At 52.1% G+C, this 14,023-nt stretch overlaps 1 protein-coding gene across 1 annotated transcript in view; it reads right to left on the minus strand.

The window, feature by feature from the left end:
• parp2 (poly (ADP-ribose) polymerase 2) overlaps positions 1-14,023 on the minus strand; it is a 140,192-nt gene that overhangs the window by 99,777 nt on the left and 26,392 nt on the right. Inside the window, exons 7-10 of the mRNA XM_087975419.1 lie at positions 13,667-13,717; positions 10,058-10,154; positions 3,527-3,602; positions 2,802-2,913 (exon numbers count right to left, since the gene is read on the minus strand). Of these exons, the coding sequence (XP_087831545.1) occupies positions 2,802-2,913; positions 3,527-3,602; positions 10,058-10,154; positions 13,667-13,717 (336 nt within the window). The remainder of the gene's footprint in view (positions 1-2,801; positions 2,914-3,526; positions 3,603-10,057; positions 10,155-13,666; positions 13,718-14,023) is intronic.

Here is a 14,023-nt window from a genome sequence, read left to right on the forward strand (position 1 = left end):
ATAACACTGGGGTACAGTACTGGTGGGGACAGGTCTGTCACTGTATAACACTGGGGTACAGTACTGGTGGGGACAGGTCTGTCACTGTATAACACTGGGGTACAGTACTGGCGGGGACAGGTCTGTCACTGTGTAACACTGGGGTACAGTACTGGGGTGGATAGGTCTGTCACTGTATAACACTGGGGTACAGTACTGGTGGGGACAGGTCTGTCACTGTATAACACTGGGGTACAGTACTGGTGGGGACAGGTCTGTCACTGTATAACACTGGGGTACAGTACCGGTGGGGACCGGTCTGTCACTGTATAACACTGGGGTACAGTACTGGTGGGGATAGGTCTGTCAGTGTATAACGCTGGGGTACAGTACTGGTGGGGACAGGTCTGTCACTGTATAACACTGGGGTACAGTACCGGTGGGGACCGGTCTGTCACTGTATAACACTGGGGTACAGTACTGGTGGGGATAGGTCTGTCAGTGTATAACACTGGGGTACAGTACTGGTGGGGACAGGTCTGTCACTGTATAACACTGAGGTACAGTACTGGTGGGGACAGGTCTGTCACTGTATAACACTGGGGTACAGTACTGCTGGGGACAGGTCTGTCACTGTATAACACTGGGGTACAGTACTGGCGGGGACAGGTCTGTCCCTGTATAACACTGGGGTACAGTACTGGTGGGGACAGGTCTGTCACTGTATAACACTGGGGTACAGTACTGGCGGGGACAGGTCTGTCACTGTATAACACTGGGGTACAGTACTGGTGTGGACAGGTCTGTCACTGTATAACACTGGGGTACAGTACTGGTGGGGATGGGTCTGTCGCTGTATAACACTGGGCTACAGTACTGGTGGGGACCGGTCTGTCACTGTATAACACTGGGGTACAGTACTGGTGGGGACTGGTCTGTCTCTGTATAACACTGGGGTACAGTACTGGTGGGGACAGGTCTGTCTCTGTATAACACTGAGGTACAGTACTGGTGGGGACAGGTCTGTCACTGTATAACGCTGGGGTACTGTACTGGTGTGGATAGGTCTGTCACTGTATAACACTGAGGTACAGTACTGGCGGGGACAGGTCTGTCACTGTATAACACTGAGGTACAGTACTGGTGGGGACTGGTCTGTCTCTGTATAACACTGGGGTACAGTACTGGTGGGGACAGGTCTGTCTCTGTATAACACTGAGGTACAGTACTGGTGGGGACAGGTCTGTCACTGTATAACGCTGGGGTACTGTACTGGTGGGGACAGGTCTGTCTCTGTATAACACTGGGGTACAGTACTGGTGGGGACAGGTCTGTCACTGTATAACACTGGGGTACAGTACTGGTGGGGACAGGTCTGTCTCTGTATAACACTGAGGTACAGTACTGGTGGGGACAGGTCTGTCACTGTATAACGCTGGGGTACAGTACTGGTGGGGACAGGTCTGTCTCTGTATAACACTGGGGTACAGTACTGGTGGGGACAGGTCTGTCACTGTATAACAGTGGGGTACAGTACTGGTGGGGACAGGTCTGCCACTGTATAACACTGGGGTACAGTACTGGTGGGGACAGGTCTGTCCCTGTATAACACTGGGGTACAGTACTGGTGGGGACTGGTCTGCCTCTGTATAACACTGGGGTACAGTACTGGTGGGGACAGGTCTGTCACTGTATAACGCTGGGGTACAGTACTGGTGGGGACAGGTCTGTCTCTGTATAACACTGGGGTACAGTACTGGTGGGGACAGGTCTGTCACTGTATAACACTGGGGTACAGTACTGGTGGGGACAGGTCTGTCCCTGTATAACACTGGGGTACAGTACTGGTGGGGACAGGTCTGTCTCTGTATAACACTGGGGTACAGTACTGGTGGGGACAGGTCTGTCACTGTATAACACTGGGGTACAGTACTGGGGTGGATAGGTCTGTCACTGTATAACACTGGGGTACAGTACTGGTGGGGACAGGTCTGTCACTGTATAACACTGGGGTACAGTACTGGTGGGGACAGGTCTGTCTCTGTATAACACTGGGGTACAGTACTGGTGGGGACAGGTCTGTCCCTGTATAACACTGGGGTACAGTACTGGTGGGGACAGGTCTGTCACTGTATAACACTGGGGTACAGTACTGGTGGGGACCGGTCTGTCACTGTATAACACTGGGGTACAGTACTGGTGGGGACAGGTCTGTCCCTGTATAACACTGGGGTACAGTACTGGTGGGGATAGGTCTGTCACTGTATAACACTGGGGTACAGTACTGGTGGGGGACAGGTCTGTCACTGTATAACACTGGGGTACAGTACTGGTGGGGACAGGTCTGTCACTGTATAACACTGGGGTACAGTACTGGTGGGGACAGGTCTGTCACTGTATAACACTGGGGTACAGTACTGGTGGGGACAGGTCTGTCACTGTATAACACTGGGGTACAGTACTGGTGGGGACCGGTCTGTCACTGTATAACACTGGGGTACAGTACTGGTGGGGACAGGTCTGTCCCTGTATAACACTGGGGTACAGTACTGGTGGGGATAGGTCTGTCACTGTATAACAGTGGGGTACAGACTCACTTGGCCTGGAAGGAACGGAGGGAGCAAGCTGTGTGAACCTGCGATGGCTGACACAGAGTCCTCCCAGGACAGGGCTCGATAGACACATTTCCCCTCCCATGGCACCAAACTGTCCCCGACCATGCATAACGCACGCTGGAAATTGACACGGGGCCCGGGAGAAGACGAGAAACTTCCCGTGACACCGTCCCCCCCAATCAGAGGGGCAGCCAGATGCCCAAGTACCTCGTCCGCAGGGGCATCGCCACTGTAATCCCGAGTCAACAGGTCGTACTTTCCGGCCACCTTCTCGAAGGACACTCTGTTCGACCAGGTGTTCTTGGTCTTGTCCAGAAACCTGTCAGGGACGGGATGGGGAAAGATCCCAGCACCAGGTTAAACAAAAAGTAACGACCCACACCGCCCCCCGCAAACCGAGGCTTACGCACACCCTCCCCAGACCCAAGCCTGTCTGATTGGTGTGACAGTGCAGAGGGAGCTTTACTCTGTATCTAACCTCGTGCTGTCCCTGTCCCTGGGATGGGGGGGACAGTGTAGAGGGAGCTTTACTCTGTATCTAAACCCGTGCTGTCCCTGTCCCTGGGATGGGGGGGACAGTGTAGAGGGAGCTTTACTCTGTATCTAACCCCGTGCTGTCCCTGTCCCTGGGATGGGGGAACAGTGCAGAGAGAGCTTTACTCTGTATCTAACCCCGTGCTGTCCCTGTCCCTGGGATGGGGGGACAGTGTAGAGGGAGCTTTACTCTGTATCTAACCCAGTGCTGCCCGTCCCTGGGATGGGGGGGACAGTGTAGAGGGAGCTTTACTCTGTATCTAACCCCATGCTGCCCGTCCCTGGGATGGGGGGGACAGTGTAGAGGGAGCTTTACTCTGTATTTAACCCCATGCTGCCCGTCCCTGGGAGTATTCGACACAAACCAAGCAAACTTTAAAAAACCTCACTTCACCTACTTCTTTTCAAAGATTTCCTTGGCTTTATTCAGATCACTACCACACGAGATCAGGTTGTGTTGACCGACCTTCCCAACTGAAACGGTAAAACAGCCATTTAATATTTTATATCCACCGTCGGGACCCTCCTTAACCCCCTCCATCCCTGTTTAATATTTTATATCCACCGTCGGGACCCTCCTTAACCCCCTCCGTCCCTGTTTAATATTTTATATCCACCGTCGGGACCCTCCTTAATCCCCTCCGTCCCTGTTTAATATTTTATATCCCCCTTCAGGACCCTCCTTAACCCCCTCCGTCCCTGTTTAATATTTTATATCCCCCGTCAGGACCCTCCTTAACCCCCTCCGTCCCTGTTTAATATTTTATATCCACCGTCAGGACACTCCTTAACCCCCTCCGTCCCTGTTTAATATTTTATATCCCCCGTCAGGACCCTCCTTAACCCCCTCTGTCCCTGTTTAATATTTTATATTCCCCGTCAGGGCCCTCCTTAACCCCCTCCGTCCCTGTTTAATATTTTATATCCCCCGTCAGGACCCTCCTTAACCCCCACCCCGTCCTTGTTTAATATTTTATATCCCCCGTCAGGACCCTCCTTAACCCGCCCCCGTCCCTGTTTAATATTTTATATCCACCGTCGGGACCCTCCTTAACCCCCCCCGTCCCTGTTTAATATTTTATATCCCCCGTCAGGACCCTCCTTAACCCCCCCCCGTCCCTGTTTAATATTTTATATGCCCCGTCAGGACCCTCCTTAACCCCCCCCCCCGTCCCTGTTTAATATTTTATATCCCCCGTCAGGACCCTCCTTAACCCCCTCCGTCCCTGTTTATTATTTTATATCCCCGTCAGGACCCTCCTTAACCCCCTCCGTCCCTGTTTAATATTTTATATCCCCCCCGTTGGGACCCTCCTTAACCCCCTCCGTCCCTGTTTAATATTTTATATCCTCTGTCAGGACCCTCCTTAACCCCCTCCGTCCCGGTTTAATATTTTATATCCCCCGTCGGGACCCTCCTTAACCCCCTCCGTCCCTGTTTAATATTTTATATCCTCCGTCAGGACCCTCCTTAACCCCCTCCGTCCCTGTTTAATATTTTATATCCCCGTCGGGACCCTCCTTAACCCCCTCCGTCCCTGTTTAATATTTTATATCCACCGTCGGGACCCTCCTTAACCCCCTCCGTCCCTGTTTAATATTTTATATCCCCCGTCAGGACCCTCCTTAACCCCCCCCCATCCCTGTTTAATATTTTATATGCCCCGTCAGGACCCTCCTTAACCCCCCCACCCGTCCCTGTTTAATATTTTATATCCCCCGTCAGGACCCTCCTTAACACCCCCCCGTCCCTGTTTAATATTTTATATCCACCGTCAGGACCCTCCTTAACCGCCCCCCGTCCCTGTTTAATATTTTATATCCCCGTGAGGACCCTCCTTAACCCCCTCCGTCCCTGTTTAATATTTTATATCCCCCGTCAGGACCCTACTTAACCCCCTCCGTCCCTGTTTAATATTTTATATCCCCCATCGGGACCCTCCTTCACCCCCTCCGTCCCTGTTTAATATTATATATCCCCCGTCGGGACCCTCCTTAACCCCCTCCGTCCCTGTTTAATATTTTATATCCCCCGTCGGGACCCTCCTTAACCCCCTCCGTCCCTGTTTAAAATTTTATATCCCCGTCAGGACCCTCCTTAACCCCCTCCGTCCCTGTTTAATATTTTATATCCCCCGTCGGGACCCTCCTTAACCCCCTCCGTCCCTGTTTAATATTTTATATCCCCCATCGGGACCCTCCTTAACCCCCTCCGTCCCTGTTTAATATTTTATATCCCTGTCAGGACCCTCCTTAACCCCCTCCGTCCCTGTTTAATATTTTATATCCCCCGTCAGGACCCTCCTTAACCCTCTCCGTCCCTGTTTAATATTTTATATCCCCCGTTGGGACCCTCCTTAACCCCCTCCGTCCCTGTTTAATATTTTATATCCTCCGTCAGGACCCTCCTTAACCCCCTCCGTCCCTGTTTAATATTTTATATCCCCGTCAGGACCCTCCTTAACCCCCTCCATCCCTGTTTAATATTGTATATCCCCCGTCGGGACCCTCCTTAACCCCCTCCGTCCCTGTTTAATATTTTATATCCCCCGTCGGGACCCTCCTTAACCCCCTCCGTCCCTGTTTAATATTTTATATCCACTGTCAGGACCCTCCTTAACCCCCTCCGTCCCTGTTTAATATTTTATATCCCCCGTCAGGACCCTCCTTAACCCCCTCCGTCCCTGTTTAATATTTTATAACCCCGTCAGGACCCTCCTTAACCACCTCCGTCCCTGTTTAATATTTTATATCCACCGTCGGGACCTTCCTTAACCCCCTCCGTCCCTGTTTAATATTTTATATCCCCCATCAGGACCCTCCTTAACCCCCTCCGTCCCTGTTTAATATTTTATATCCACCGTCGGGTCCCTCCTTAACTCCCTCCCCGTCCCTGTTTAATATTTTATATCCCCCGTCAGGACCCTCCTTAACCCCCCCCCCGTCCCTGTTTAATATTTTATATCCCCCGTCAGGACCCTCCTTAACCCCCTCCGTCCCTGTTTAATATTTTATATCCCCCGTCAGGACCGTCCTTAAACCCCTCCGTCCCTGTTTAATATTTTATATCCCCCCCGTCAGGACCCTCCTTAACCCCCTCCGTCCCTGTTTAATATTTTATATCCCCCGTCTGGACCCTCCTTAACCCCCTCCGTCCCTGTTCAATATTTTATATCCCCGGTCAGGACCCTCCTTAACCCCCTCCGTCCCTGTTTAATATTTTATATCCCCCCCGTCAGGACCCTCCTTAACCCCCTCCGTCCCTGTTTAATATTTTATATCCCCCGTCAGGACCCTCCTTAACCCCCTCCGTCCCTGTTTAATATTTTATATCCCCCCCGTTGGGATCCTCCTGAACCCCCCCCGTCCCTGTTTAATATTTTATATCCCCCCCGTTGGGACCCTCCTTAACCCACTCCGTCCCTGTTTAATATTTTATATCCCCCGTCAGGACCCTCCTTAACTCCCTCGGTCCCTGTTTAATATTTTATATCCCCCGTCGGGACCCTCCTTAACCCCCTCCGTCCCTGTTTAATATTTTATATCCCCCGTCGGGACCCTCCTTAACCCCCTCCGTCCCTGTTTAATATTTTATATTCCCCGTCAGGACCCTCCTTAACCAACTCCGTCCCTGTTTAATATTTTATATCCCCCGTCAGGACCCTCCTTATCACCCTCCGTCCCTGTTTAATATTTTATATCCACTGTCAGGACCCTCCTTAACCCCCTCCGTCCCTGTTTAATATTTTATATCCCCGTCGGGACCCTCCTTAACCCCCTCCGTCCCTGTTTAATATTTTATATCCCCCGTCAGGACCCTCCTTAACTCCCTCCGTCCCTGTTTAATATTTTATATCCCCCGTCAGGACCGTCCTTAAACCCCTCCGTCCCTGTTTAATATTTTATATCCTCCGTCAGGACCCTCCTTAACCACCTCCGTCCCTGTTTAATATTTTATATCCTGCGTCGGGACCCTCCTTAACCCCCTCCGTCCCTGTTTAATATTTTATATCCCCCCCGTTGGGACCCTCCTTAACCCCCTCCGTCCCTGTTTAATATTTTATATCCTCTGTCAGGACCCTCCTTAACCCCCTCCGTTCCTGTTTAATATTTTATATCCACCGTCAGGACCCTCCTTAACCCCCTCCGTCCCTGTTTAATATTTTATATACCCCGTCGGGACCCTCCTTAACCCCCTCCGTCCCTGTTTAATATTTTATATCCTCCGTCAGGACCCTCCTTAACCCCCTCCGTCCCAGTTTAATATTTTATATCCCCCCTCAGGACCCTCCTTAACCCCCTCCGTCCCTGTTTAATATTTTATATCCCCCGTCAGGACCCTCCTTAACCCCCTCCGTCCCGGTTTAATATTTTATATCCCCCGTCGGGACCCTCCTTAACCCCCTCCGTCCCTGTTTAATATTTTATATCCTCCGTCAGGACCCTCCTTAACCCCCTCTGTCCCTGTTTAATATTTTATATCCCCGTCGGGACCCTCCTTAACCCCCTCCGTCCCTGTTTAATATTTTATATCCCCCGTCAGGACCCTCCTTAACTCCCTCCGTCCCTGTTTAATATTTTATATCCCCCGTCAGGACCGTCCTTAAACCCCTCCGTCCCTGTTTAATATTTTATATCCCCCGTCTGGACCCTCCTTAACCCCCTCCGTCCCTGTTCAATATTTTATATCCCCGGTCAGGACCCTCCTTAACCCCCTCCGTCCCTGTTTAATATTTTAAATCCTCTGTCGGGACCCTCCTTCACCCCCTCCGTCCCTGTTTAATATTTTATATCCTCTGTCGGGACCCTCGTTATCCCCCTCTGTCCCTGTTTAATATTTTATATCCACCGTCAGGACCCTCCTTAACCCCCTCCGTCCCTGTTTAATATTTTATATCCACTGTCAGGACCCTCCTTAACCCCCTCCGTCCCTGTTTAATATTTTATATCCCCGTCGGGACCCTCCTTAACCCCCTCCGTCCCTGTTTAATATTTTATATCCTCTGTCGGGACCCTCCTTAACTCCCTCCGTCCCTGTTTAATATTTTATATCCACCGTCAGGACCCTCCTTAACCCCCTCCGTCCCTGTTTAATATTTTATATCCTCGGTCGGGACCCTCCTTAACCCCCTCCGTCCCTGTTTAATATTTTATATCCTCTGTCGGGACCCTCCTTAACCCCCTCCGTCCCTGTTTAATATTTTATATCCCCCGTCAGGACCATCCTTAACCCCCTCCATCCCTGTTTAATATTTTATATCCCCAGTCAGGACCCTACTTAACCCCCTCCGTCCCTGTTTAATATATTATATACCCCGTCAGGACCATCCTTAAACCCCTCCGTCCCTGTTTAATATTTTATATCCTCCGTCAGGACCCTCCTTAACCACCTCCGTCCCTGTTTAATATTTTATATCCTGCGTCGGGACCCTCCTTAACCCCCTCCGTGCCTGTTTAATATTTTATATTCCCCCGTCAGGACCCTCCTTAACCCCCTCCGTCCCTGTTTAATATTTTATATCCTCCGTCAGGACCCTCCTTAACCCCCTCCGTCCCTGTTTAATATTTTATATCCTGCGTCGGGACCCTCCTTAACCCCCTCCGTGCCTGTTTAATATTTTATATTCCCCCGTCAGGACCCTCCTTAACCCCCTCCGTCCCTGTTTAATATTTTATATCCTCCGTCAGGACCCTCCTTAACCCCCTCCGTCCCTGTTTAATATTTTATATCCTGCGTCGGGACCCTCCTTAACCCCCTCCGTCCCTGTTGAATATTTTATATCCCCCGTCGGGACCCTCCTTAACCCCCTCCGTCCCTGTTTAATATTTTATATCCCCCGTCGGGACCCTCCTTAACACCCTCCGTCCCTGTTTAATATTTTATATCCTCCGTCAGGACCCTCCTTAACCCCCTCCGTCCCGGTTTAATATTTTATATCCCCGTCAGGACCCTCCTTAACCCCCTCCATCCCTGTTTAATATTGTATATCCCCCGTCGGGACCCTCCTTAACCCCCTCCGTCCCTGTTTAATATTTTATATCCTCCGTCAGGACCCTCCTTAACCCCCTCCGTCCCTGTTTAATATTTTATATCCCCGTCAGGACCCTCCTTAACCCCCTCCATCCCTGTTTAATATTGTATATCCCCCGTCGGGACCCTCCTTAACCCCCTCCGTCCCTGTTTAATATTTTATATCCCCCGTCGGGACCCTCCTTAACCCCCTCCGTCCCTGTTTAATATTTTATATCCACTGTCAGGACCCTCCTTAACCCCCTCCGTCCCTGTTTAATATTTTATATCCCCCGTCAGGACCCTCCTTAACCCCCTCCGTCCCTGTTTAATATTTTATATCCCCGTCAGGACCCTCCTTAACCACCTCCGTCCCTGTTTAATATTTTATATCCACCGTCGGGACCTTCCTTAACCCCCTCCGTCCCTGTTTAATATTTTATATCCCCCATCAGGACCCTCCTTAACCCCCTCCGTCCCTGTTTAATATTTTATATCCACCGTCGGGTCCCTCCTTAACTCCCTCCCCGTCCCTGTTTAATATTTTATATCCCCCGTCAGGACCCTCCTTAACCCCCTCCGTCCCTGTTTAATATTTTATATCCCCCGTCAGGACCCTCCTTAACCCCCCCCGTCCCTGTTTAATATTTTATATCCTCCGTCAGGACCATCCTTAACCCCCTCCGTCCCTGTTTAATATTTTATATCCTCCGTCGGGACCATCCTTAACCCCCTCTGTCGCATCTCCTCGATGTGCAGTTGTCGCGCTCTCAGTGTGACCAGGCAGCGAGACATTGTCCGTCCAGCTTTGTATAGTGGTCAGACCAGGTTATATGTTACCGCACGGAGACCTGTATTTTCTAGCCTGGACAACTGGCATCGGTCGGCATGCTCTGTGCACCCATCCCGGGCTGTGTACCTCTTCCCCATCGCATCCAGACGCTGAAATGCCTCCTTGCGTCATCCTCCAGGAGCTGAATGATGTAGTATTTGTTGTTGTTGAACTGGACGTTGGTCTGTTGGAAAGACGGTGAGGCGTTTAGAGTGGCCCCCTCGCGCTGGCCTGACCTTCCCTCACTCACCCCTCAGCCTGATGACCAGCAATGGGCCGTCGGTCCTGAGACTGCACCTTCCAAACCCCCCCCCCCCCCCCCAACCCCGGAAGCAGCTTCCCGCCACTTTCCCCAGCCTGCGATGAAACGCACGTGGTTGCACACATCGACTAAGGTCTGGCAGATGGAATACAACGTTAATAAACGTGAAGTCATCCATTTCGGGTCAGAGTAACGGTGGAACGGATTATTACTGGAATGTCAAAGGTTGCAGGGCGCTGCTGTACAGAGGGACCTGGGTGTCCTTGTGCACGAATCACAGAGGGTTGGCCTGCAGGTACAACAGGCAATTAGGGAGGCAAATGGAGTTTTGTCCTTCACTGTTGAAGCGATTGAGTTCATAAACAGGGAGGTTATGTTGCCGTCATACAAGGCGCTGGGGAGGCCACACTTGGAGTACTGTGTTTAGTTCTGGTCTCCTTAATTGAGAAAGGACGCACTGGCACTGGAGGGGATGCGGTGGAGGGGATGCGGAGGAGGGTCACGAGGTTGATCCCCGACTCGAGGGGGTTGGTTTATGCGGAGAGACTGAGCAGGCTGGGAGTGTACTCGCAGGAACTTAGAGGAATGAGAGGGGATCTTACAGAAACACTTAAGTTAGGAAGGGAATGGACGAGACGGACGCAGAGAGGATGTTTTCACTGGCGGGTGAAACTCGGACAAGAGGACGCAGGCTCAACGTTAGAGGGAGCAGATTTCGGACGGAATTGGGAAGGAATTTCTTCACTCGGGGGGGGGGGGGGGGAGGTCGTTGGACAATGAAGGAATTAAGGGATGCGGGTGGGAGCGCAGGGAAGTGGAGCTGAGTCCAAGAGAGGTTCAGCCGCGATGATATTCAACCGGAGGAGCAGGTCTGAGGGGCCGGACTGCCGCCTCCTGCTCCTGGTTCTTTTGTTTAAGAGCTTAGATTTTAAACTAGTGGCAAATGGTTCAGTCCGTCTGCGTAAAGAGACCTGAATAATCAACTCGATGCACAGCAGCACCACTCCCTGCAAGTTCCTCTCTGAGCCACTACAAGTGGAGCTATGGCCACAATCATACCAGCCATGGTCTTGGAGAATGTTGGAACATGGCGATGTGTCCTCCAACAGTCCAGACATGCGCAGGTTAGCTTGGATCCGCCACGCTGAACCGCTTGGAAACGCAGCGGCCTTCCCTTCGGCCTCGGCGAGTAAAAATCCTGCAATTCCCTTCCCGAGAGAACTGTGGGTATCCCTCTGAGGGGAGAAATTACTCCTCATCTCCTTCACCTATGGCAGACCCCCTCCCCTCATTCTAAAACTGTGCACCCCTCCCCACCCCCAAATAAGGGAGGCGACCTCTCAAGTCCCCTCAGGATTTGGGATGTTTCAATGAGATCGCTGCTCACTATGAGCTCCCCAGTTTGCAAACTTCACACAGCCGTAGAGTGCTACAGCACCGTAATAGGTCCTTCCATCCAACCAGTCCATGCAGACCATAGGGGCGGCACAGTGGATCAGTGGTTAGCACTGCTGCCTCACAGGCCCAGGTACCTGGGCTCGATTCCACCCTGGAATTTGCACATTCTCCCCGTGTCTGCGTGGGTTTCCTCTGGGTGCGCCAGTCCAAAGATGTGCAGGTTAGGGTGGATTGGCCATGCTAAATTACCCATAGTGCTCAGGGATGTGCAGGTTAGGGGGGATTGGCCGTGCTAAATTACCCATAGTGCTCAGGGATGTGCAGGTTAGGGTGGATTGGCCGTGCTAAATTACCCATAGTGCCCAGGGATGTGCAGGTTAGGGTGGAGTTGCCATGCTAAATTACCCATAGTGCCCAGGGATGTGTAGGTTAGGGTGGATTGGCCGTGCTAAATTACCCATAGTGCCCAGGGATGTGCAGGTTAGGGTGGAGTTGCCATGCTAAATTACCCATAGTGCCCAGGGATGTGTAGGTTAGGGTGGATTGGCCATGCTAAATTACCCATAGTGCCCAGGGATGTGCAGGTTAGGGTGGAGTTGCCATGCTAAATTACCCATAGTGCCCAGGGATGTGTAGGTTAGGGTGGATTGGCCGTGCTAAATTACCCACAGTGCCCAGGGATGTGTAGGTTAGGGTGGATTGGCCGTGCTAAATGTTAGGTGCAGTAGCCAGAGGGAAATGGGTCTGGGGTGGCTGACCCTTCGGTGGGGTTGGCGCGGACTGGTTAGGCCGAAGGGCCTGTTCCCACACTGTAAGGGAATCTAATCATCATAATCCCAAACTAAACTAGTCCGCTCCTGGTCCATATCCCTCCCAACCTTTCCCTATCTATGAACGTATCCAAATGTCTTCTTTATACTGTAACCATACTCATAGCCACCACTCCCTCAGGCAGCTCAACCCACGTTTTGAACTCCCCCACCCTTGGAGAAATGACCTTTGCTATTCACCATCACCATTCCTCTCATAATTTTATAAACCTCTGTAAGGTCATCCCCCCCAACGTCCTGTTCTCCAGTGGGAAAAGGAAAACGCCCCCTCGTCTCCTTCTAACTCGAGCCCTCCGTACTGAGCAACGTCCTGGTAAATCACTTCCGCGCCCTCTCCAGCTTTAATAGTATCCTCCTGTAACAGGACGACCAGGACAGAACCAGAACGGTACTCCAGGGGAAGCCTCACCTATGTCCTGTACAACCACAACATAACGTCCCAACCCCTGTACTCAAAGCGATGAAGGCAAGCGTTAGAAATGCCTTTTTCACTCCCCGCCCCCACCGTCTACCTGTGACGCAAACTTGAAAGAATTATGTCCCGGGACCCCTGGGTCTCTCTGGTCAAAACACTACCAAAGGCCCAACTTATAATTACTCAGATCACGTCCTTGTTTGTTTTAGCAAAATGCAATGCCTTGTAATTATCCAAATTAAAGCTCGTGTAGACTGGGAATGGGGAGATGGATGTGGTGGGGGAAGGGGGAATGGGGAAGGGGGAATGGGGAAGGGGGAATGGGGAAGGGGGAATGGGGAAGGGGGAATGGGGAAGGGGGAATGGGGAAGGGGGAATGGGGAAGGGGGAATGGGGAAGGGGGAAGGGGGAAGGGGGAAGGGGGAAGGGGGAAGGGGGAAGGGGGAAGGGGGAAGGGGGAATGGGGAAGGGGGAATGGGGAAATGGGGAAGGGGGAATGGGGAAGGGGGAATGGGGAAGGGGGAATGGGGAAGGGGGAATGGGGAAGGGGGAATGGGGAAGGGGGAATGGGGAAGGGGGAATGGGGAAGGGGGAATGGGGAAGGGGGAATGGGGAAGGGGGATGGGGAAGGGGGATGGGGAAGGGGGATGGGGAAGGGGGTTGGGGAAGGGGGTTGGGGAAGGGGGATGGGGAAGGGGGATGGGATAGGGGATGGGATAGGGGATGGGAAAGGGGAAGGGGATGGGGAAGGGGATGGGGAAGGGGTGGGTGGTGGTAGTTATGGCACCTACCTGGTTTAACAGTGCGTCGTACACATCATCCCCTTCTCCGTACACATGGGCCTGTGGAGGGTGGAAGAGCTGTTATTAACTCTGCAGCTTCTCAGCTGCACTCCGATGGGCGGGTGCTGCTCCACACAAGGCAGGCAAACAGAGTGAAGCACGCGGCAGATTGACCGAAGACCCACCCAACCTTCAGAAAACAGGAGGGAACGAGTTCCCGGGAGCAGGACCAGGTGGACAGAGAGCGAGGGATAGCCCACAGAAAGATCAAAGCAAAGGGAGTCGGGGCACTCCACGGCATTAATCACAGAATGCTCAAGGTGTGGAAGCAGGACATTTGGCCCAACAGGTTCACACCAACCCTCT

The sequence above is a fragment of the Chiloscyllium plagiosum genome, unplaced genomic scaffold (assembly GCF_037043375.1).
Source record: "Chiloscyllium plagiosum isolate Xiang-an unplaced genomic scaffold, Cpla_swu_hap1 HiC_scaffold_27, whole genome shotgun sequence".
NCBI lineage: Eukaryota > Metazoa > Chordata > Chondrichthyes > Orectolobiformes > Hemiscylliidae > Chiloscyllium > Chiloscyllium plagiosum.